Genomic DNA, 25,751 nt, shown 5'->3' with positions numbered 1-25,751 from the left:
CAATGTTTGCAACCTAATTCGGGAACTGGCTTCCTTATTGAAAATTTCCGGCGCAGTGTTGGTCGGATTGTTGTATAAGCATCATGATTTTAAAAACGGTTACCTGCTATTGCGCAGCTGGCCAACTTCGCCATTCCTTGAGCTATTGTCAGGTTTACAACTCTACATGACTAAAAGCAAAAGTACACTAGCAACGTTTCACGTGCCTTACGCAATATCTTAGTTTTCGTTACTGTTTTCTTCGCGCAGGTACCCTGTGAAAAAAAGTTCCACTTGCAGCAGCATGAAAGAACAGCACTGCATCAAGCCAATGCTCTGCGCAACCAGCCGTCGACATCAAGACAATCGTTCCTGGCTGAAAGTATTGCTCAAGGAAAAAAAAGTGAATTCAGCGCTGACCTGTGCGAAGCATTAGTCGCTGCTAACATCCCTTGGGCGAAAATCGAAAACAAGACTTTCAAGAATTTCTTGCAAAAGTACTGCAAACAAAAGGTACCATCAGAGTCGACTCTTCGCAAGGAGTACCTGCGACCACTGTACGAGAAGACGCTACAAGAAATTAGAAGAGAAATCGGTGAATTCCACATTTGGATTTCTGTGGACGAGACGACAGATGTCACCGGACGAGTACTCGGTCACTTTGTAGTCGGAAAGCTTGACGCAGAAGAGAAAACAACACCCTTCCTGGTTTGCTCAAAAGAGCTAGAAAAAACTAGCGGAGAGACCATCGCCCGCTTCGTGAACTCGTCATTGAAGCTTCTGTACCCCTCCGGAGCCCACGACGACCGAGTACTGCTGCTCTACACAGATGCAGCAGCTTATATGCTTAAGGCTGGTGCACTTCTCAAGGTTTTTTACCCAGAACTATTGCACGTCACTTGTCTTGCTCACGGGATTCATCGGGTGTGTGAAGAGCTACGAAAGTCGTTCAGTTCGGTCAACGAACTGATAGCTGTAGGGAAGGCGGTGTTCCTCAAGGCTCCTTCCCGCGTTCGTGCTTTCAGGGAGCAGCTGCCGGGTGTACCTCTTCCACCGGAGCCTGTTGTTACCCGCTGGGGAACTTGGCTGACGGCAGTGGAATACTACAACCAACACTTAAACGGTGTCAAGGCTGTTGTAAGCAGCTTTGCTGAAGATGAGAGTGTCGCCGTGAGAAGGGCCCAGAAGGTTCTACATGATGTTACACTTGCATGTGACTTGGCCTATTTGTGTGTCCATTTCACGTTCTTGGCAACAACAATACAGAAACTTGAAAGTTCGGGCACAACGCTGACTGAAAATATTCAGCTGATTTTGGACGCACAGGAAAGGTTCGCTAGTGCTCCCAGGGGACCGGTTGCTGACAGAGCTATAGAGAAGCTTAAGTCTGTGTTGGACAGAAATCCCGGATTTTCGACGCTGACGGAACTGTCTGAGGTTTTGAGCGGCGGACATACCGCGATTCCAGATGGAATCAAAACATCCAACGTGCCAAAGTACAAGTACGCTCCGCTAACCTCAGTGGATGTGGAGCGTTCTTTCTCTGCGTACAAGACGATATTGACTGACAGAAGGCACAACTTCAAGCCCGAAAACCTGGAGATGGTGCTTGTTTGCCACTGCTTCCACAGCCTTTCGCACAGTGTTGCGTCACCCTAGATATCTTGAAATCGTCACCCTTGAGTGTTTTATGAAGAAAATAAAATTGCATTTTCAAAATACCGATGTTTGTAGCCTGTGTTTACTCTAAACCGAAAAATTGCACTGAAATACGCCGCCTGAGTAAATATTATTCGAGCCTATATATGCCTATATGGTAGTACTTAGTGCCTATATATGCCTAAATTTCAATTTTGAGCGCCTTCAATAGGCGCCTAAAACCCGTTTTTTTAGTGCCTAAACTTCCGGTCTCTACTGATAAGAGTCTCTGATTTCGGTTTATGCTAGATTCTGCAGTCTCCCTGTGTCATATGACGATGTTTCGAAGAAGAGTTTGGTCATGGACGCGGATTACTCTATAAGCCCATCTTCGCGCTTCTGCGGAGGATAAATGTAACAGATGAATCTTTGCGAGCGCTCACCTCGGGACAAGACGACACAGCATTAAATTTGTCGTCGTGTGCTGACTCCGGAGTGTAATTTTGCATTATCCATCGTACTTCTTTGGTACAATGTTTGTGAAATTTATGCCGCATTGGCTTGTTCATGGTACTGATCAATATCTGATTTGTGATATTAGCAGGCGTAACTTGCGTGCTGTCAGGTATGAGTGCTCCGCTGGATTTTCTAAGTGCACAAAGTCGATTTACATCATAGTGTGTATGGCCGCTACATGACCATCGGAGGAAACACTGCTTACGGAGACACTGCCACTAAATTTCAGGGCAGCGGAATTGCAATCAGCTGCATGCAAATGCTGGCTTCGGGACGCCGGCCTGTGACACACGCCCGGCGCTCATATACATCTCACTAAGATCGCGTCATAAACGTTTATACTCCCGTGAACACGCCACGCTTGCAAACAGAGTGCCTGCTCCACGTTATTCGGTATTTCGAACGCGGAAAAACGGTAAATCGCTGTCTTGAACGAGCCCCAAAAGCAACGGCGACAGGGGGGAGCGGGCCGGGGACTCGCGCGCCTGCTTTCGAAACGGGCCGCTAGGGGGATTTCAATGGCGCCCCTACAGGCCGCGCTCGAGGCGTATATATTTTGCGAGATCATTACACGGCGCAACCCTGGATGACACCGCTCTACACGATCCTTTATACCATGTGTTGTTCAATGACGTCACGACTAGATGGGCGCCAGTGATGCTCGGCAGAGCCATGCGTAGGCTAGCAAAGCGAGCGCGAAGCTAGGCACAGCGGCGCCAGGGGTTGTTAGGCAACGCGAGGTGACGTAATCGCTCCGCGAGGTTTTTTTGGTGCGACAGATGGTTAAGGCTTGGCTTAAACAGCTCTGCCGTTAAAGGAGTACTGACACGAAATTTCAAAGCTGAGATAACTATGTAAATAGCTTCCTCTGTATGTGGAGATATCTCCCAGCAAGTTTCGACAGTAACTGTTGAGTATAACATATTTTAAATGAATTTTAAACTTTGCCCTCATGAAAAAACTCAAAACGGCCAGCCTAAAGGAATCGGCATCAGCATGATGTCATGTAATACAGACCTCAAAACTGTCGACGTCACGGAGGCTGTGACGTAGCCCATGCCCTGCGTGTAGCTGCTCGGCGCGCAATCCTCCCTGTTCTGTGGCGCGCACGACTCTTTTGGCCGCTGCTCACTGCGCTTTGTGCGTCGTTACGAAAGTGACTGCTGGAATTGTGCTGCAGTCTCCTCTGACGCCCAGTTCTGCCTGAAGTTGTGCCTCTGCAATGTCGAGATACTGCGCGGCCAGCGACTGCCAAACGAAATCGAAGCAAGGCATAACTCTTCACCGCTTTCCTCCCGACCCGCAACAGCGACTGGGGTGGACTGAGTTCGTCCGTAGGAGCGGACGCGGAAACAGCTGGACGCCGCATCGGCAAAGTCTGCTGTGCTCGCTGCATTTTGCACCGAGCTGCTACGTTCATAACCAAACATTCCTGAGCCAGTACAGCCCGCAGGCGTTGCGCATACTCGAACATGGGGCCTTGCCGACAATCTCCGCATCGCCGAGTGGCACCACGTCGGGGAGTGAAGCAACATCTCCAAAACAACGTCGCCTCGAGGTTGGGGGATTTCACGACGCCTACGAGGCGCCTGCCGAAACTCCGCAGGCATCCACCAGCGCAGATTCTGCGCCTGCTCATTCAGATGCTTCTGAAGACGTGCAGTACAGTACAAGCTACGAAGTACCTACGGCGTCCTGTTCTACGAGCTCAGGTATGTGCGCTCTCACGGCGCTGTTTGTATGGGCTTGGTCAATCGCTCACACAGCATACGAGGCAGCGTAGGCTGTGCAGGAGCTGTTGCTTCTCGCGCTGCGGTGAGCAAAAGTAAATAATGGTTTTCTTCTACCACGATTCGACGTGCTGTTAGGCGAATTTAGCGTTGCCACTTCGTCATTAAGTTTAATGCTTCGTTGGCTTTGGGTTCCAGGGAACTACGCTAACAGTATAGTGATGCTTTTTTAGCCCGAGTGGCGGCATTTATCGAGTGCCAAAATAAAGTGGCCATTGCAACAAGTGGCCCACCGGTTACCAATTTTTAGCGCATACGCAGATGTTCATGCCAACAGTACGCTCGTATTAGCTAGCTAGCTGAGCATGAGTGCTGTGAAGCGAACTTGACAGCATTCACTTGGGAATGAAGACTGTTTTGTAGCAAATCCAAGAGGGTACTAAAAATGAACTGTTCTGCGAATGTCACAAAGCAATTAAGTATTTCACTTTTCTGTAATTGCGGCGTTGGCCGTACGAGTACATATGGGACCTGAGATATCAGATAATCCAGGTATCCGGGCTCATTACTCGTTTTTTTTTTATTTCCAGGCGCAGATGTTTCTTTGGGAGCTGCTACTTGCTTGCCTGTGCACGTGCCATCAGGAAGGGCAAATTCTGATGCCCAAACTCGGTCCACAGCGACTCAAGCAACACTGAAGCCCCAGATCAGGAGCGTTCGTGTTCAGGCAACGCGCACGACGAGGGAAGTCGGTACGTACCATCTCACAAATAGCAAGCAAGTTTTTGACAGAAGTGGTTGGTTTATTAATGCCAGTGGTCCATCCTTACGGATAGCAACTCAGAGATCTGAATGCTGGAATTTCGTTTCAGCTAGATAGGTAATGCAGATTGTAGACACCTTATCTGACAGCAAAAGTGTGTAATGCAGCTTTTCTGTGAAACCACTGTGTGTTGCTCTGCTTTGATGTTTTCCATTTTTGGTTGAGCCCACCTGCAAAGGCTACACTTATGTTGCATTACTTTGGCTGTATGATAGACTGCGAGGTTATTGTTGCATTCACTGTGGTAATGACAGTTCATCACTTGTGAACCACTGCTCTCTCAAATACATTGTGATCATCACATTTCCTAAAGCACAGCATGTGTAATAACTACCGTCAACATTAGTGCTGAAAACCTGACATCACACACAAATGTGCATTAAGTCAATGTGTTATGATGACTTTGTTTTATTTTCAGCATGCCAGACTGAAATAGGCATCCCGGAGCTTGTCCTCATGAAGGAACTACGGGAACAGTGCTCATCACCGGTGCCATCTGAGCCATCTTTTGCATTTGAAGATGACCCGTGTGATTCCACTTTCGAAGCACCTATTTCGGACAGCTCAGCCAGGTGAGTGCACACTTGAAGGGACACTGAAGAAAAACTACAATTCAAAAACACTGATATATCGCTCTTACACATAGATTTTGTTAAATAACATAGAAAATAGTGAAAAAGTGAAGACAGGCATCACCGCTAGTGGCCACACTGCGCAACTTCCACTAGAAGGGGTTAAGACTATGGGACTGATATTTTGACAATACGCCTTCACCTGGATGTTTTTTTAGGGTAACGTTTGATTGTCGAAGAAAACAAAAAAGAAGGCAAAAACCACTATCATAAGAGCCCAGCCAATAGATCGTGGGGGACCCTAAATGCCAAGCAGTTAGTTTGTTTTGGTGCAACACTCGCCCAGATAATTGTGCAGCCGCTGTACATTGCCTCTGTGCATTGCTACCTTCATTGTGACCCTCTGTGTGGTTTGCCTGCGCTGCTAAAAATACTGTGAATGCTTCTTTCGGCTAAGTACAGTATTTTCAAGCGTATGCACCGGCTCCCCTGGCTGCCACTTGATGGCACTACTTGTCCACACTTACGGCGGTACCACTATGTGAGGAGACAATAACACCAACAGTCGCCCGCCCTAAAAGGACAATATGTTTTTCTTCCACCAATCATCACTACTGATCACGGGTCCCATGAAAGAACATTTTGCATAGTGGTCCTGAGCAGCAAAGGATGTGCCAGTTGGAGAATGCATGACTGATTTGACCGAAACTGACCAAACTGCTTGGTACGTGGTAGCATTATAGTGTGCTATAGGGACCGGGCAGCTGGACGGGTGGCACCACCACTCTGCACTTCCCTCGTCAGTGGACTGAGCCGGTGCATTGGACTGCACCGCCTCCCATTGTTTTTGTCATGTTTGCTTTGGTGCTTTGAATGTTTTGGTGGCGTTGTAAGCCGACATGTGTGATGAAACGAAGTCTAGCCAGATGTGTTGGGTTCTTAGATGAAGTAATCACTACGTAAACTTGTCGGACGCTTCTAAAGTTGGGTATCGGCTGCAATGGCATGAGCGCTTTTTGCAGCGATCTGCGCTTGGCTCCACCCGTTCTGAGTACACATAAAACAACTATTATTAGTATTATTTTCTCCTTAAATACACTAACGGCTACGCAAACTTGTTGGATGCTTGGAAGGTTGGGAGTGGGCTACATTGACACGAGCGCTTTTTGCAGCACTCTGCGCCTGGCTCCGCGCTATCTGAGTAGGAATAAAACTATTAGCAATATTAGCATTCATTTCTACCACTTTAAATTATCTTCACTGGTTTCAATGACTACGGTACCCACGCCAGCCTTAGCGCTGGGATACCTCGATACGTGTGCTTTGAAGAGAAAGGCACCTGCATATGAGATGGATTACCGTGTAGCCGTAGAAATGTTGCGGCAGTTTACACTTTCTGTGACCGTGAGCTTTGTGCCTTCGCTTTTGGTAAGCGACACTGTGACAGCATGGGAGCCTGAAAGCCGAAGTGGAAATCCCACATTTGTGGTGGTCATTTTATCAAGAGCCAAAGTTATTCACCAACTCAACAGCCCAAACTACAACCCATCCCTCCTCCCCTTCCCGTTTTACCACCTGCGTAGAATAAAGGCTGGCACCGATAGTTAAAAAATGTGGCAGTGTTAACGTCAGCCGGTGTTTTTTAATGCTTAAGTATTCTTTACAGAGTACCTAAAAAAATCGTGTAATGCCTGGTGAAGACACCAAAAACGCGCAATTAGTTGCCTCAAATATGGGTGCATCAGCCAGAGTCCTCCAGCAACAGACACATTTCCGATACGCTGGAAAAAGTTTAGATTTGGAGAGGGGGGCATGGAAGTTCAAAACTAAACAGCAAAATCATCTAGCCATTTACCAACTAGCCAGCAACCATTGAAATTCTTGTAAACTAATGATTCTCCATGACAAGCAATAACGTTCTACTATCATGCGGTATTTATTCTATCAACGATTCCCGATGACTGTAATAAGAGCATTTCTGTGAAATTAAACACGTTTCAGCCGTAGGCAATGAAGTTACGGAAGCGTCGTCCATCACAATTTCTCTTTTGAGGTAAATCTTACAAGACACCCCCCAACTTTGTCTTTTGCTTGTGCACGACGTCGACGCTGTTTCGTCATCAACTGCCAGAGGCCAGCGCTGCAGTATTCCTAGATCGGTTGCACACACCGGCTTTGTGGGAGCATTTAGCTGCAATATACTCCTCGATACGCGAAACTGCATGCAGGCATGGAAAAATTGCATGAAGCAACGAACTTTCACTTCCAGCTTGACTTCCAGCTTGGCGCATTGAGCGTCGTCTGCTATTTGTAAATACTGAGTATGGGCGCCTCGTAAACATCACATCCACGCCCAAGATTTACCGATCTGAAAAGCGCACGTGGGGTTACATACGCTTTGCAAGCCGCTCCGCAGAAAAACGACAGAAAGCCATGCACAACTACGCTGCGCTAAACGCCACCGGCATTCCACTGACGAGCGGTTCGCCACGGGCGGCGCTGTTCGCTGAAGCGACGGTGGTGCCATACAACGGCCGCCTGGTCCCTATACATCACTGCTGCCGCACCTGCTTCCGGTGTATCATCACGTCAACAACAGCTGCAGGAGCCACTGTTTGCGTCATGGAATTGCTGAGAGGGGAATTGGAAAAGGAAAGGCGTTGTTTCATTAGCAATTGAGGCATCTTTTGGCACTGAATCAATGCTAAACTTGCTATGGAAAGGGCAGACTTTCATTTGAAACCAACTTGCTCGTTGCCTACAGTGTCTAATAAATTTGTTATGCTTTTGTGCGCATAGTGTATACAAGTGCTGTATGTTTGACAAAGCTTACAAACCCTTCAAGGATAACAATATATATGTATGTGTAAGATGTACAATTTCTTTTACTTTGCTTTATTTTCTGCGGTTTTTCAGTGCCATCCCTGACAGCCGCCAATCCGCAAGAAAATTTGTGGTGTATGAAGACTGCCTCATACAGCTCTTCACCTCGTGCAAGCACTGTGGGTTTCGCACAGTTCCAAGCTTGACGGTAAGAGACAGCTTCAGGAAGGTTTTTTTTCTAACATGCCCTTGCAATATTGCTGGGCACTAGGTGTGTGTATGTGTGTGTGAGAGAGAGAAAGGGAGAGAGAGAAACCCAACAGTCTGGAATGCCAGAGTTTCATACAGCAATAATAAAAGAGGAATGTGGTGTAGCGAACGTGTTCCACGATGGACATCATGGGTATAAGTGGGCTCAGACTGGCAGACTAGGTTGCTGACGAAAAGTGCTGTTGGTTGTATTACGCAGCCAGTTCAGTTTTCATCATGGTTTTGTTTGCACGTCTTTGCCAGTCTAGGTAATATGCGGCGTGTTGGAAAGGAGCGGTCAGAAATACTTTTGATTTTGAACTCACTGTCGAACGCATGCCAGCAGCATGGCGAGGGGAAATGTTCTGCATCCGAACATGCAAGCGGGGCGGGTTGTTATTTCATTGACCACAGAGCATGTGACAACTTTGACTACGAATTGGAAGTTGCAATGCCACTTGCGGGGCAGGGTGTTTTATTTTCCAAAATGACAAAAGCTGCAAAACATGCTTGCCAGAGTCAAACTTTTTCATCTGCGGGTTGCAGGTTAGTTGAGTGTTCCGGTTTCGGGCTGAAATTACTTTTCCAAGCGTAAGGATTTTCCTTTTTTTAGGAGAAAAACCTAATGGAAACATATATGCACATATACACTTCGAACATAACATAGTGAACATGTCTGGCAAGATTCCACTCCACACATCCCTGACAGCCTCAGAACAGAGAAGAAAAATGCCAACAAACACATTCTGCACACAGAGGTTGTGCCTTCATCTCGCGATTGCAACTGATTAATGCGAACTTTTGGTCCGTAAATAGACATGTGAAACGGTTCATAAAGCTCATGCGTTAATATTCTAGCATTCTTGACTAGCTCGTGTAATCAGAAATATACAGTGTAGGTGAAAGTCACGGATCATTTGTTGTCAATCGTTAACCTTTGTCTCGTCCTCGTCACGATGCGTAGTCAGGGGTACGTTAAGGGACCGTGCAGATAAAATACAAGTTTGTTTTATTAAAAAAATTTCGTGTTTTGTAGTGCCCCCAGTGCTTGTCCAGCAGCAAACAATGCCGTATTCACTGAGAAAATTGATCTAGGTCTAAATTTTGATTCTTCCGCCAAATCGTGTGTTTTCGTGACGTCTGCAATAAAGTCATAAGTGTGCATGTTTAAAAGAACTTCCATTGCATCATTCGCCTCCGCACTGTGGGAGCAGGATGAGCAGATGGCGTCATGCTGATGCCAACTGTGAAAAGGCATCGGTTCTGAGCTTTCTCGTGTACGCTGATGAAAATGGATTTAAATATGTTGTACTGAATGGTTACTGTGGAAAGTTGCTGGGAGACATCTCCATATACCAAGGAAGCTTTTTACCTAATTGTCTCGGCTTTGAAATTTTATGTCAGTACTCCTTTGATTTCCCTGATGCAAAAGAGTTGTGGATATCTCTTTTCAGACACTTGGCTCTCTTGCCATTGTTCGCACCATGTGCCATTGTGGTGTGAAGGAGTGGCGTAGCCAGCCGATGCAGGCCAAATACGCCATGGGGAATGTGGAGCTGGCTGCAGCCATAGTGTTTACTGGCTGCAGCCCCATGCAGATCATACGATTCCTCCAGAATGCTGGAATATGTTGCTTCTGCGAGAGGACGTTTCATCGCCTGCAGGCTCTATACCTCCTTCCGGCTGTAGACCAGGTAATGAGGTCAAGGTGCAGTCGTAGCCATTTCGTGAACTCATAACTGCAACCATTCTGTTTTTAACCTGTTGCAAATGTGCGGCATTCTTTAATGGAGTGCTGCTTTGTCAATCCAGGTTTGGAAAAAGCAGCAGGTGGCACTTCTGGAGGCTATGAAGGCGTCGGGAACCGGGGCCAAGCTGGCAGGAGACAGCCGGGCAGATTCGCCGGGACACTGTGCTAAATTCGGAACCTACTCGCTGCTTGACACTACCCTGAATAAGATTGTTGACGTCAAGCTTGTGGAGGCAGGTGGTCAAGTTTTTCTGAATCGGCTTACTGGTGCTTCTATCCAGCATGCCAAGTCTTTTGATGTATACAGCTGTGCACTCTCCAAACACTAGTCTTGCATGACAGCATCACAGCTAGCCAAGAAGATGCAGGCAGTCAGTTAAAGCAGATGTGCCTTTTCCGATAAGGCACAGGACTTTTGAAAGCGGTTAAAGGGACGGACAACCGATTTTTGTCTTGTATATGTTCTCTAGCTCATATGAAAGCCACCGTTTTATATAGCCCGGTAACCACAAGCAATGTTTAAACAAATTGGCGGAAATAATTTTAATTTGGCACCAAACTTTCTGAAATAGGAGGGGTGGTGGTTCGTAGTGTCGAAACTTGACACTACAAACCCGCCGCGGTGGCTCAGTAGCTAAGGCGTTGCGCTGCTGAGCACGAGGTCGCGGGTTGGATTCCCGGCTGCGGCGGCCGCTTTTCTGAAGGAGGCGAAAAACAAAAACGCCCGTGTGTACGAGATTTCAGCGCACGTCAAAGATCCCCAGGTGGTCAAAATTAATTCGGAGCCCTCCACTACGGCGTGCCTCATCGCCTGCGTTGCGTCGGCGCGTTAAACCCTACAATCAATCAATCAACTTGACACTACAATATGTGTTCCTGTCACGTGACCTGCAAACCTAGCAGCTACTGTAATTGCTGAAACGTTTATACACTTATTGAAAGCCTTCTAACACAAGTATTTGAACAAGTTAAAATTGTATATGTGTTTTGAAACATTATTTTGAAAATTTTACAGACACGTCTCCCGCTTGCGCTGGGTTGCTCTCGGTGCTGCCAACTGAGCCTCCGTGCCCGGAATCAACGGCAGCGTTCAGTAAACCGACCCAGTGAAAGAGCTTTGACGATTCTGCCTGAGTCAGGGGCGTTTGTTCTGCCAAAATATTGGATTTCAGTTTCCAAATACACCAACAGCAGCAAAAAAAAAAAAGATCGTGTCTGGGGAGAATCGAACTTCCGACCTCCGCAATGTGAAGCCAGATTCTGCCTATCGTCCGTCCCAACAGATGGCGCCTTCGTGCAAAATAGACTGGTGAATTAAAAAAAAACCGCACACAAAGGAACAAGCAACCTGCGATTGTTTTTTTTTTACCTGGGCACAAGTTTTTAAATATCGCTTTTCATCTCTCATTTAGACAAAAGTATGTTGCCGCGCTACTGTATGTCAAGGCTGCCAGCATGATTTTTTGGGAAGACACATACGGCTCGTAGATCAAACAATTCGATTTAAAAAGTTCTAGAGTGTTATCCGCAAAACCGTTTCTCGTGTAGGTGTTTCAAGTGATGCCCTTTCATTTGGGATAGAGAATATATACTCGACAAAAATCGGTTGTCTGTCCCTTTAAGAAAATGCATGACGAGATGAAAAGCAGGCTTGGAAATGTTTTGAAATATTGGGACATTTAAAACATATGGTGGAATATGTGAAAATACAGTAATACCTCGTTAACTCGAAATAGTAAAAACCGGGAAATATTTTGAGATAAGCGGATTTTCGAGATAAGCAAAGTTGCACGAATTACCACGAAATGTCGAGTTCTTTGCAAAAAAGGCACTACTTAGCAGCTCTTCACCAGCGGCTTCCAATTTTGCTTTTCATAAAGGTTTTAAAGAGAAAAAGAACACACAGGAGACGATCACGGGCTGGGTTTTGTAGCCCTGCAATTTTACTTAGCATAAAAGAACTGCGTAATGCTGGTCTGCTTTGCGGTCGCACTTGGGCCTAGTAAGAAATTTTCTAGCTGCCTGACGCATATCATCAGCCGATCTTCCCCGCCGCTGCACTCCACCTTATTTCACAGCAAGCGCAGCAAATTCCCCTTTTCGGCAGATGTCGGCACCTCTCGAGGAGGTTTGTCGTCATCGTCCCCCCGTCTTCGCCGTCCCCTCCTTTTGCGGCTATTTCAACGATTTCGGCGTCCATAAGTTCTCCAGTCACGCGCGCATACTGCTGTACCTTTGCGCATGTCTCTACCGTCACATGACGTGCCGCAGGGTTGCGTGACGAAGTTCATATGCCTCTAGGCTCAGACTTCACGCTTGGGGAAAACATCGGCTTTGTGATAGGCGTGGCTAAACCAGAAAGAAATCGAGGGACTTATGCGCGGCAGCATCGTACGAATCTTGTGAAACGGTCGGCGGCGGCGAAATTTTCGTTCCCCTCTCAGTAAAGATTTCGAGATATCCGCAGTTTGACCCAAAAATACTTCGAAATAAAGGGCTACGAATACATGGGACGTATAGGAAATGGTTCGGTGCCTCGGAAAATTTCGACTTAGCCGATTTTTCGAGATATCCGAGTTCAAGTTAACGAGGTATTACTGTGCTTCTCTCACAGTAACGTTTCGCAGTTTGAGAGCTCTATGTAACGCACAATACAAGCTGTAGCCCTTGCTGCGGGCACTTTAGAAGCAATAGAAAAAAACGGGCTTCGTGGTGAATAAGGCCCACCCTTTCCGTCTTTATTGCAGGTTTATTTTCAGTGTTTATTGTCAGTGTTTATTGCAGGTTGGCAGTGACCAGAAACATTTGAGGTGCCAATGTCTAAGAGAATGTTCTTATTTGCTTTGAAATGGCAAAAAATAAGAGATCAGTGCTTTTTTGAGAGGTTAGGGGTGTGTGACAATATGTTGATGTTGTGCCTGTCTTGCCTTCATGTGTTACATTGGTAACATTCCACAGAGTACGGAGGTGCCATCAAGCAACCACATGGAGCTCGAGGGACTCAAGAGGGCTCTGAAAGAGCTCACTGACCATGGTGTTGTTGTCACTGAGGTAGTGACTGACCGGCATCCCCAAGTACGGAAGTATTTCCGGACGGAGCAGCCTGATGTTGACCATCTTTTTGACGCATGGCACGTCGCCAAAGGTTGGTTTCACTGCTGTTCTTGTGGTTTAAAATGGTGTAGGCTGGTACAGCGGTTGGGCAGCCTTTGGTAACAGCTTTTTTTTTTATCAACAGAGAAAAGGCTGTTCATCTAAGCAGAATTCATGCCTAACTCTTGCTCAGCATCTTTGCTCTGGAAAAGGCCAGCTAGGAATAATGCAGGCTAAAATTTTAGGAGATGAAACACCATCTCAAACATGAAAACCTTGTAATTTTAACACGAAAGTGTTTTATGCCCGGCTACACAAAGATTTTGGTGACGTGGTATCCGTCACGGTAGTGCCGTCTCCAGAAAAAGTGGCATTGATGCGGCGGCGCCCGGTTTCAATCCCACGACTCTCTGGCCGTTACGGGAGGTACGCGGTGCTCTTCCGACTGCACTACGAACAGACGCGTGAATGGGACGACAAACGCACCTTATAGCCTTCCTTTCATAGGGTGCTGCGTGGTCTCTGCAATCTGCTGCCTGCGCCGCGCCAGCGCGGCGCCGGCAGCAGATTGTGGAGACCATGGGTGCTGCATCATGACACTAATGAGCGCCGACAGTTGGTGGCTGGATGCCAGCGCCTACGTGTACGGGGGACGCGCATTGTAAGCTGCGGAGAAGCCGACTTGCGCATGTCGCGCTCGTCACCCAGTCCGCTGCTTCTTTGCTCCTTTCACTGCAGCGGACCGTGTGTTCAACAAACGATTCGCTGACAACCCGTTTGTTTTCCTTCGCAAGGACGATTTGCGAGCACCTGTGGTTTCAGTCGGATTTATGCAACGCTCCGGCGCGTCTAACGGTGCCATTCTGACGAAATACAAATAGCAACGTGCAAGTTCATATTGATGCACAGTGAACATTCAGCTGGTCCTGTGAATGCACATTTCACTTTCATGTTTTACTGGTTCCTATGGAAGAGGAAACAACCACATTTTTTTCTGTTTTCCAGGGTTGAAGAAGAAGCTTGCGGCAGCTGCAAAAGTCAGGGGCTGTGAGACCATAGCCTTGTGGTCGCACTCCGTTGTGTTGCACATGTACCATGCCGTAGTGGTGGGTGCAGGTGATGGCGAGCTGGCCGTTGCTGTGTGGCTGTCCATGCTCAATCATGTGCAGGACATTCATGACGGGCACAGCGAGCTGTACCGCACCTGCCAGCACGGACAACTCCAGCCACGCAAGTGGATTTACCCAGGTTTGACTTCGTTCCAATTCTATTTCATGACTTTGCCCCTACACTATTCCTCCGTGCACATGAGCAACGAGTGTTTGCTTTTAGAAACAGAAAACCATAAGCAATAAGCATAGCCTCGTGTATTTTACAAAGCCAAACGGATTGCGTGCTTCCCAATGCGAGTGAGTGGTACGCCTGCAGTGCCCACATGTCGCAAGGTGGGGCCCTGATCTGAACCGGGATCACACAACCTTATCTGAATTCGAAAAAGGCTTGTGCCTGGTTGCCAAGGCAACCAGTGTTTGAGATTGCCAGGTAATGACACTTGCACCAGCGTTGAAAAACTCAGAGCCGCGGCGGAGCACATTTTGCCAACGTTGCAGCTTTCCACCACGCGTCGCCCCAAAATGAACCATTCACGTGACTAAAGCGCTGGGAAGGCTATCGATTAGGGGAGAGTGGCCTGAGTAGGAAAGGGCTTGGTTGGCCGGTCCGGGCTGATGCGTTTGGCATTGTAAAAATACAGGAGGCGATGCAATAAGTATGGGTCTCTAGGCTGCTGATGAATCGTGTACAGTCGAACCCTGCAATAACGAAGCCGCCGGGGAAAGCCAGAAAATTTGCTTTTGTGGGAATTTCGTTGCTGCGAGAATGAAACAAATGACCGGAAAATTGGCCACAAACCAAAAATGTATTTCCCGAAGTCGGTTATATTACTTCGTGAGCCTTACCTTGCAGCCAACGTCACAGTTCAGCTCTCACTGTACAAGTGGTTCATTGCTAGTCGTCGTCCGCACCCAAGAACAACGAGGTTGTGTCAAACGAATCCAAAACATTCCATGGGTTCACCTTCTCTGCACATTTTTTGCCCTGGCCCTCGGCACCGAGTATGTCCGATCATGCAAGCGAAGCCCAGCTTCTTCTGTTTACAAACTTTGCTAGACAGAGTGGCACCTCGTTGCACCAGTACTGTTTAGAAAACTAAGTGAGCACCGCTTTGTTGACATCCAGAAAGGCCACATCCGTCACTGTTTTGTCTTGCACACGTGCGCTGTTGAGAACTGGTGGGATCCTTGCTTTTCAAAATGGTTGAGCTAGCTGCAGGCGTTTCCAAATTCGTCGGCGCTATCCTCCCTTTATACTCCCTTCCTCCACTTGGGCCACTGACTTGGGCGACGATGGCTGCATTATCTCGTAGCGATAAAAACCTCCACTTTTGGGCTGGCGAAGGCATTTTACTGAGAGCAAACATGCCAATCGCCGCACACAAACAACAAACGCACGCGCGCTGTTCAGCGGTAGTGGGCTAGCGTAGCCCAAGCCAAAGCCGCGACTTGAGTCACCATGTGTCGGTGGTGCCGCTGCGAGGCTGCCTCCACGGCTGCCACCACAGCGGCCATGCAAGCGTGCTCAGGGTTCGCACAGGTCCTTGAAAACCTTGAAAACCCTTGAATTTAGAAGTGTCAATTTCAAGGCCTGGAAAGTCCTGGAATTTTTAAAGGGTCCTTGAAAACCCTTGATTTTTCTGGAGAGAACCAATGGCCCTATCTTTTCACAAGAGTTTATAGTGTTTGTCGTGGATTTTAGGTGTTAAAAATGTAAAGAAACATTGTAACAATCAAGTTTCAGTGTATTGCATGAAATTACGAGTTTGGTGGATTGTCATTATTACGAGTCAACATTGTGAACAGCATTCCTCAATAGAATCCATGTCATGATACAATCCAGTGAAGGCCGGCTTCTCTTCTCTATCTTGCATGTTCTATTTAGTCTGTGGACGGCCGCTCATTGCATGTTTGCTGTGCCTCATACGCTCCATCTGCGTTTGCTTTTACGTGCAAATGGTGGACGTGTACATAGTTATTCCTGCCTTGCAGCAACACTTGCTGATTTAATTTCAGCTCATATCCTTGCTGACAAAGCAGAAGATGCAGGCAACATTATGAAGTTTTGAAATCAAACAGCCTCAGCAAAACACCAAGAAAAAAGAAAGACCTCTAAATGCCAGCTGTCAAATAAAAAATAAAACTGGGGGAGCATTCACGAACCCGTTAGCGCCTATCTAAATGTGCACTAATGTGCTTGGGTATTGGGCAATAACGAAATTTCGCACTGTGTTGAAAAAGTTGTAAATAATCGCAGATAAAACATTAGACGGCGGCCTTGAAAATGTGTTTTGTGGTCCTTGAAAACCCTTGAATTTTTGCTTTTGGAGCTCGTACGAACCCTGGTGCTGTGGCAGAAGTTTACGCACTTTGAGTACAAAAAGAATGCATTTGACCATTTATTGAACACAGTTAACCTCCAATGGGTAGGTAAAATGCTGACCTAACTTGCACCGAATTTCGTTAACGCGGGATCAGTTTCCAAATTTGTTTCATTGCCTTGAGATATAAAATACATGGACGTCTATGGATGTTCGCCGGGGATGCGCAAATATTTTGTGCCGCGGGATTTTGTTATCGCGGCGTTTGACTGTAATTGGAATTTTCGGTTCATTAGAAGTGGTGTGCTGCTCCAGGCAATTTTGCCTGCAAGCCAGTGGGAGGAATCGTTTGATCATTGTAAGCTAAAAGCGAGTATCCTACCACTGCGCTACATTTTGAAGTCTTGCGATCGCAGTGCCCCTAACGAATTTTACCCGTTTTTGGCTTCACTTTTGATGTATCAACGGGGTAAGCGTTTGAACTACTCTGTGTTGCAGTTCACTCTAGCGATAAGTCCCAAATACCATTGCAACCCGCGCTGTCTGCTCAACTTTGCGGCTAGTTATTGAAAATGTCTAGTTATCGAAAATTGTTTCTGAAACTTGATTTTACATACGTGGAACTATCTTTCATTTGGTTTTATTGCTGCAGGAACAGATGCATATGACAAGCTGCGTTCCATCGTCAGCACGAAGCGACTCCTCGACGACATCCGCCAAGTGTCGCCGAATTTTCAGACTTCAGGAGTGGAATCGTTTCATGCGATTATTAATCGCTTTGCGCCAAAAGCATTGTCGTTCTCCAGCGCTGGAATGGAGGCACGGTAAGTACAATAAATGTAGACTGATCATGTTATCTGAAATGCAACGCACGTAAATAGGTAATAAAGTGGAGCTGGCCAGCACGTCCAGATAACATTTATAATATCTGAGCAGTCAGCTGTGGGAAAGCCAGACCTACATGGTAAAGTTGACTGCAGCTTAACAAAGTTAAAAAAATTAAGCTCTTTAATGTGGGCAGGACTGTGGAGGCACAGTAAATGTACAAGCATGCAATGTAACCTTTCATCGTAGTGTCGTACCTGACTGACCACGGAAAAAAAAAAAAAGCAATGGTTCAGAGTAAAGCCATGGACACGAAATCATGCGTCGCGTGAGTGTCGGCATCGTTCGCCGGCACCACGCCAACCCGCAGGAGAGGGCGAGTAACTGCAAGAGACCGACGAAGTCACACGTCAGCCGCTGCGTCAATGTGTGTTGGGGGACACATTTGTATGAACTCTGTCATCATTTAATAGTTATTTTTGACCGTTTATGAGCAGTTATTCTGGATTGCTTAAATGCAGTAATCAGGACCCTAGATTTGCCCTAAAAAATACACTTGCCTTATTTTATTTATTGCTACGAATGCTTGCGGGCCAATTTTGAAATCCTGCAAAATGCATTTCAAGTTATCACCGTCAAATCTGAACATAATAAGGGTGGTGGATAAACAAAAACGAACTTCGGACCATTTATTTCCTTGCAACTTGGTGCCCTACCTTGATGTTATGTGTACCCGCCGCGGTGGCTCAGTGGCTAAGGCGTTGCGCTGCTGAGCACGAGGTCGCGGGTTCGATTCCTGGCCGCGGCGGCCGCTTTTCTGATGGAGGCGAAAAGCAAAAACGCCCGTGTGTACGAGATTTCGGCGCACGTTAAAGATCCCCACGTGGCCAAAATTAATCCGGAGCCCTCCACTACGGCGCGCCTCATCGCCTGCGTTGCGTCGGCGCGTTAAACCCCCACAATCAATCAATCAATAATGCTATGTACGGACTGCGTAAGAAAAACAAATTTCAGCGCTGCCTTGCTACTGAGGTTAGAGCCGAACGTCAGTTGTAGATGAAAAGGCAAGGTACTCTGGCACCCTTTGTTTACCCTGCAAAAAATGGCTGATAAAATGCCCACAGCAAAAAAAAAAAAAAAAAAAAAAAAATTACAGCGAGGCCTTGCCAAGATTCGAACCATGGACCTTAAAAACAGAAGCCAAGCTGACAGCCTCTCAACCACGCCAGGACACGGGCCGGATGTCAAGAATTCGATGTACTAAGCTAGGTTGCTATCGAATATTGTCAGGTGTGTTTTATTTTGGCCGTATGTAAGCAATATGGGCAGTGATAACGCTTGCTTCTTATACACAGATCTCGGAGGCGGGCCCAATTATGCTAGTACTGCAAGCGATGTAACCAAAGCTCCCTTATTTGGGTCAAGAAGAGCTATCGCTCTCCTACGCTAGCCACGGTAGCCGCGAATGGAATGGAATGCGCGGCTAGAATTCTGGCACTGATAACGCTTGCTCGTCATGCACCGTTCTTGCAGACAAGCCCCTTGATGCTAATACTGCAAGCGATGTAGCCAGAAATCCCTTATTTAACTTGGAAAAGGTTATGGCAAATCCCCGATTTCCCCGATGAGAGCCAAAGAAGCCACGAATGAATGAGCGCTTTAGAAAAGAAATAGCTTGCAATTTGTCTCAAGGAAGCCGATTACCGCATGTTAAAAAGAAATTGGTTGTTTTCTGCTAAAAGGAATGACCCAAAACCAGACGGACAAGAAACCCGGACGCTGCTGCCCGCTTTGCGGTGCTTTCTCGCACCGCGTCGACGCCGATATCTGGCGAGCATATACATCGGCCTTTTTTTTTCCTTAGTGCTGCCACAGCTTATACTTGCCAACCTGAGGATTTTAATCATAAAAATCCTGTGACCAAGTTTACATGCAAGGATTTCTAACTTGTCTTGTTAGCCACACAATAGGATTCCAGATTGTGCCGTTTGTATGTAATGCACTTGGGCAGAAAACTTGAATTTATATCACCCCGAAATTCATATCAGCCACAGCCGTAATTGAGATTCTACTGGGTACCAAGGTTTTTTGCACACTACATTTTGTGAAATCTGTGGCGGAATTTCTGAAATTGTAAAGAAAATCTAAATTCGAACATTTCACTAAGAATTTCAGAGACTTAATTGGCATGCAATGTGCTGTTTTGCATGACAATTTGCCACAGGTGTACACTGGCGGCCCTGCACTACAACGAAAATGCGGGTAGAGACCAGGCGGTGACCAAGGCTGGGGAGCCGCGGTGGCAGCTGAACATGCCCAAGGCTGGAACTGGGGACTGCACTGTGGTTGCAATCAAGAAGCCACCCACCTACAGTGCGTATATATTGGCATTCAAGTTTTGAGGGTGACTGCAGTGAAGTGCAGCCACTACCTGGCTATAATAACGTTTCCCACTCTGCATGGGGTCATACATTGATGCTACTACCCCTTCAGGACCTGCATATCTGCTGTTAGAATGGCCACTTGCAGTAACCATTGTTTGAAGGTTAGCGGTTCATTCAAGTCTATCAATCTACAAAACTCTAAAAAGGTGTCATTGAGTGCTGCACTATAGCTCAGCTGTAATGTAACACTGGAGTCGGTGTTGGGAAGGGTACTGACATTGGCTGTTGGCATTAGTGTCTCTCTGTTACAAAAGCATCTACTGGCATTCTGTGCAGAGTATGTGGCACGTCTTCGGGAAGCTGTGGATGACATCCTCATCACTGGACCTCCACCACCTGATGATGTGTTGGCTGGGAACTGTGTGCTACCTGATGAGAGCTCAAGTGCCGCTGCGCTGCTGGGTGAACCTGTGGAAGAACAGCCAGCTGTACCAACCACTGCCGAGCTGAAGAAGGCGCTTGTAGCAGCCCGCATGTCACGATATGGATCAACATAGGCAATCGACAGCGTCTTCTATCAGAACGGGCACCATCTTTCAAAGTCTCCTAACAATTTCCATCATGTTGAAGGTCCAGAGGATTGAGGCCCTCAGAACATTCTGGCTGTGCAGAGTCTTTCCACGAAGCCCTTGCTCATGTGCAGCCAAGTAGCCGGTCCCTTTGTCAAATCGGCAACCAGGTACAGACCGACACACCGTTCGCACCTCCAGGTGCGAACAGGAGGTGTCTGTTGGGGCAATATCATCGGCGTACATCAGGCTGGGTAGGCGCTGTTGGCTCGTCCTCCCCTGCCCTATATAAGTCCGTTCAAACCGAAGGGATGTTCCACTTCCTTGGGGATGAACATCGTCTGGCTATGGCTTCCTTTTCCAGGTGCCTGCCCCTTCTCAAACATGGTGTCAAACCTATCTCTCCATGCCTGGCACTGCATTGGGCTTAGGCGCTTCAGTAGGATTGCTGTAAAGCCGCCCAGACCTGTCGCTGTGCGAGTTTGGATATGGATTAGGACACATTTCGATTGTTTCACTTACCGACCCAAGGCGCTCCCCGAAATCTTCTGTATTATGCGTTCTGGCCTGCCCTTTCCCATACGTGCGTGTCTCTGCATGGGTCCTGCAGAGTGCATTCATGCTGCATGTTGCCTGAAGCAGGTTCTTTGTTGATCACAGCTCCAATCCCACACAGCATGGGCTCTGTGCTGTCCACCTCTGCAAAAGGATCTGTATCTCTTGGTGGCCATATTGCTGCTTAAACCTGGCATGTTTGTGTAAGCGTTGTACATGTTGCCAGAAATTATGGAGTGCCCCCTGCCTACTCTTTTCGAGTTCTCAAACAAATTCATGTTTACTTGTCAGATTCTGCCATTTTCTCTGTAGCCGTCCCACGGCTGCTTGCAAACTGGCTCAGGTTGTTAAACCCGTACTGCCATGTAATCTTGTCGGCGTGCTTCCTTCCTCTCCTGTAGTGCAGATGGGAAAGCTGTGTTCCACCAGCTCTCCAGACCATTCTTGGTAGGTTGGTTTTGACCTTGCTTTGTCTTTTTCAAAGTCTGCATCTGTTTGACCTACTTCAAGTACTCCACCTCAGGACTTTCTTGAAGCAGTTAAGCAATCTGTTCCACCAACTGCTCTTGTCGGAACACTAGCACTGACCCTCCTTCCACATCTTCTCCCGAATATAAGCCGCAGCCGGTTACTTCCTGGACTTCGGGTTTCAATTTTGTCAATCGTCATTCTCGTAAGCTTCTCATGAGGTCTGGTGACATCACTGCGAGCTCAATGGCTGATGATTGCTTTCCTGGCGACCAGGTTTCTTACCTCTCACACTTGTGTTGGAGGTTTGTGACGACCAGGTGTCTATGGTGTCCAGCAGCTCCTGGAAATTTCTGTCTCGCATCATTACGGTCTACTGGGTGGCTGTTGCAATTCCCTAAGAGCAGCACCTGGTGTTCAGTTTGAAGACACTTCACGTTGTCTCTTAGGCACTTCTACAGCTTCACATTTTACTCCCTGTCGGCCTGTCTGCACTACATCGACCCATCAAGACACCTGCCAGCCACAGATGATACGGCATTCTAGGTGCGCTCTCAAACACCAAAGGTCCCATCAGAGCAGTACTCCGACTCTTCCTCCTCGATACGGCATTCTAGGTGCGCTCTCAAACACCAAAGGTCCCATCAGAGCAGTACTCCGACTCTTCCTCCTCATTTCCAGCCCTCCTGTTGCACCCTTACCAACTCTGTTTTCACCAGGTAGCTCCCAAAAGTACGATTCTGCCACTGTGCATAACCAAGTGCTCTCCCTCCAGAGCTTAAAAAGTCTCCTCCGATTTGCTTAGGGATCTGCCGCCCTCCTCATCTGCGTCTATTTCCGGTTGTGCGGACAAATTCCACTTGCAGTCCCAGCTGCCGATTCAAAGCCTGGACCAATGCGTTCCACTGGTGAATTTTGCTTTGGGTATCCTTTCCTCCCCTCCATACTTGGGATTGCATAAAGCAAGTAGTGGTTCTGTGAGAACTGCTGTACCCTCTGGCTAACCTTTCCCCTCAGCCACTCACCTACACCATCAGCCGCCGCCTATTTTTCCCAGGTGCCGCTCCTGATTACTGTGCTCCTGTTGTCGTGTGGTGAAGTAGTGTGTGTGCCATTTGCGTTGCAAAAGTGGTGTTCACATGTTTCCCTGTGGACATGGCAAGATTGGTCTGTTCTGGTGACATGCTCTATGTTATTGCAGTATGGGGTATCTGCATGTGCAAATTTTGTTCACGTGGGGATGTGAGTGACCTTGTGGGTTTTTATGAACTGCACAAAAGAAAATTAACATGTGGATAATTATTTTTGCATTCTACTAATTGACTTTTCAGTGAGAGCTATGTTTGGGTTATTATCCTTGTTTATGCATTTCCAATTGTTTGGAAACCTGCCACAGAGTTCCTAAAGTGTGTGTTGTTACCCAGTTTATTCTTGCTAAGGGGAAGTGGGTACTTGGAAGAAAGAATGGAACGCGCGAGTCATCTCTGAGGTTAACTTGGCCTGCATAAAGTACCACCAATGTTGGCAGTATTTGTGCATTTGCACCTTATCTCCCACTTTCTGAGAGGCTTCCTGCCATGTTTCTAAGCCATTGCAGCTGTCTGTCACTTCCTGCAGCCAGCTTTATGATCAACACCTGTGTGTCGATGTGTGCACATTTTGTTGAGTATTGCAAACTTCTACGTCACCTGTTTTTTCTTTTTCTTTTGCTGTAATAACCAGTGGATCAGGACTGCGGGGGCTTTCGGGTCTGTTGTGTTTTTTTATTACTCAATGTTACAAAGTGAGAGATGGGTGTGGGCCTTTTTTTTACAAAAGTAGAAATAAACTGGCCAATGAGTCCCAAGAAGCCACCAGCACCTGCTCCAAAATATAATACCGCTGCCATCACTGTTTCGGTTATCAGGTTCCTATTGTCACCTTGATACTGATATGCAATTTTGTTATGAATGATCACACCAGAACTTTGAATAAACTTCATTTATTTCTCTTCAAAACTCGGGGTACTTAAATCCCGTGTATGCTTCCGATGGGAAGGTGTCCCTGACACTGCTTACCACACAGCTGGGCAAAGGGACCCGGCGGCCCGCACCCAGGACGTGCCAAATCCACCGCACGAACTGGCGGTACGCGGTGTACCTGTAGCGGCTGAAATGAAAAACACGTTGCAGCAGTTGCCGCAAGGCCAGGAAAACCACACTGCTTTGTTCGCAACAAACCAAGTATCTGTTGTATTTTCTTTGCTTCCTGAGAAGCTCTTTTCAATGGATCCTTCTGATGGGTGGCATTTCCACGTAAAGATTGCGAGTTTTCATTTTCGAAGGTTAGTGAAAATTAAGCAGTCTTTAAGGCGACGGTATGTCAGCGAGTTGGCCAGGATCTATAGCTTCTGTATAAATGTACTTTTGCTTGGCCGGGATAATTCTCTGTACATGGATGACAAGCTGGCGAAGCTTCCTGCACAGTGCACGGCCTTCCTAAAGGTTTATCTTTCATGCATTCATGTTCCTAGATTTTATTTTATTGGTTTATTTTTATTCGTTGTAATCATAACTCCGAGGCACACATACCCCCCAAAAAAGACACAATTGCATGCGCCAAGTTCCTTTACACTTTATTTTTTTCCAATGCACGCCGCTCCCAGTGGGAACCGAGTGCTCCCCGGGAAAGCCAATGAATTTTTTTAAATGACAGACGATAGGTGTGGACGCCAATGACTTTGCAAATTAATACTGCCGTGAGACACAAGCCTTCCGCCTGAATAAAGTTACACGCACAAATAAATTGGGCGTCTAAATCACAGGAAGGGACACAAAGAGCTTTGCGCCTACATGGAAGTGAATAGGCGATAATAAAGCAAAAGCAAAAAAAAATGCAGAAAAGCCATATTACCTGTGGATGTCCATGCCGTCCAGGAGTGCTGGACGGTTCTCCATGAGCGCATAGTACGCGATTTCCAGCGCGTGGATGTTGAGGCAGCCGTCCCGAAAAGTCTGGTGGGAAGTTATGCACTTCTCACCCTCCGGCACCCGGGCATCCACGCGCGGGATTTCGCGGCAGCACCGCGATTCTGAGGAGCTGGACATTGTGCGGCACAGACCGCACTGACACCTGCGAAGATTGCATTTGTATACCTTATCCAAGTTCAATGCAAGCGCGCGAGCGCACTATTTGGTGTACACATGCTACAGCTGCGCCGATATCTTTATGCACGATTTTCTTTTTCGTCTGCTTGTTTACATCCCATACGAAGTCTAGGCCGCCGTGGCAAAAAGCGAAAAGAACAAGAATAAAGCACACCCGTTTTGCATGCGGCACGCGCGCACGCGTCCATTGTATTGCTCCCATTTCATAAAATCACACCTGCTTGAAAAAAACAGGCCTCGTTTTTAAGAATGTGTACGAAGTTGCTGCGCATCGACAGCCGTGGGACGCTACCAAAAGGAAAAAACATTTCAAAGAACACGCACAAAGGTACCGAACGCGAAATCACCGGAGTGACTAGTTAGCATGCACTTGAAATTCAAATAAAAAAGATAGGACCTACAGGAAAGCGGCGTTATGCTGTTTTTTTTATTAGTATTATTATTGCCGGCTGTACATTTTGCGTGAAATAAATCAGCCTACAGGTTTCGTATAACCGCGAGTAGCTGACTTTTCGTGGCAAATAACGCTGCGGCGCGGATCGGCAGGCATGTAAACAAAGGCTTTGCACACCGCGTCACAGCTTATTCTACGGCATCACGTAATTGTCTGGTCCAAGCAAGATTTGTTTTTTTGTTCAGCACAACATTTCTGCAAAAATTACCAACGCTTCGCACTTCCGTATCTGGCAGTGCATAACGTAATGTAATCTTACCAGTCAGTGTTTCCGAGCCGCCACGCTTCCGGGTCGTCGTGCTGGACGGCTTCGTTGCTGTCCGACTCCTCGCTCGCCAGCGGGTCGAACTTAAAATGTTCGGCCGCGCGTACACCTACAATGTCAACGTCGTCCAACGACCACGAATCGTCTGAGTCGGAAGACGACATGCCGGTGAATGCGCGCCGCGCCGCTCGCGCTGCGAACGTCACAGTTTCTGTACTTACGTCATGGGCTCTGGGCGCCTGCTACCACAACAGTGACGTCAAGTACTAGGTCCTGTCATGGCGGCCGCTTCGCTGGTGTTTGAGTCGAAACCGAAACTGACACGTATAAAGAAGGCTGTAACTAATTATTTACGCTGCTGCAGACCATTTAATGTACCATTCTATGATCACTGGGGTGGTAGCCACCCATTGCAGCAAAAAAAACGCAACACGAAATTTTCGTGTCAGTACTCCTTTAAAAATCATGAGCCATTCCGA

General features: G+C 47.2%; 2 protein-coding genes across 2 annotated transcripts; one reads left to right on the top strand and one right to left on the bottom strand.

The window, feature by feature from the left end:
* The first annotated feature begins 2,950 nt into the window (after nucleotides 1-2,950).
* On the top strand, nucleotides 2,951-23,404 carry LOC144162342 (uncharacterized). Its single transcript, XM_077692835.1, has 11 exons — nucleotides 2,951-3,845; nucleotides 4,454-4,615; nucleotides 5,105-5,258; nucleotides 8,175-8,289; nucleotides 9,785-10,024; nucleotides 10,143-10,313; nucleotides 13,039-13,225; nucleotides 14,179-14,421; nucleotides 17,259-17,430; nucleotides 19,656-19,804; nucleotides 20,152-23,404. The coding sequence occupies exons 1-11, from the start codon at nucleotides 3,356-3,358 to the stop codon at nucleotides 20,370-20,372; spliced, it is 2,304 nt and encodes a 767-aa protein (XP_077548961.1). The 5' UTR covers nucleotides 2,951-3,355; the 3' UTR covers nucleotides 20,373-23,404.
* On the bottom strand, nucleotides 23,373-25,751 carry LOC144162345 (uncharacterized). The gene is made up of 3 exons (XM_077692839.1): nucleotides 25,267-25,751; nucleotides 24,300-24,518; nucleotides 23,373-23,555 (listed from the first exon to the last, which is right to left on the bottom strand). Exons 1-3 carry the CDS (start codon nucleotides 25,434-25,436, stop codon nucleotides 23,399-23,401), a joined length of 546 nt encoding a protein of 181 aa, XP_077548965.1. The 5' UTR covers nucleotides 25,437-25,751; the 3' UTR covers nucleotides 23,373-23,398.

This window comes from Haemaphysalis longicornis, unplaced genomic scaffold (assembly GCF_048455015.1).
Source record: "Haemaphysalis longicornis isolate Haplotype H1 unplaced genomic scaffold, Haemaphysalis longicornis Haplotype H1 scaffold_12, whole genome shotgun sequence".
NCBI lineage: Eukaryota > Metazoa > Arthropoda > Arachnida > Ixodida > Ixodidae > Haemaphysalis > Haemaphysalis longicornis.
Note: the sequence above shows the minus strand (reverse complement) of the source record. Positions and strands in the feature narration are given on the sequence as shown.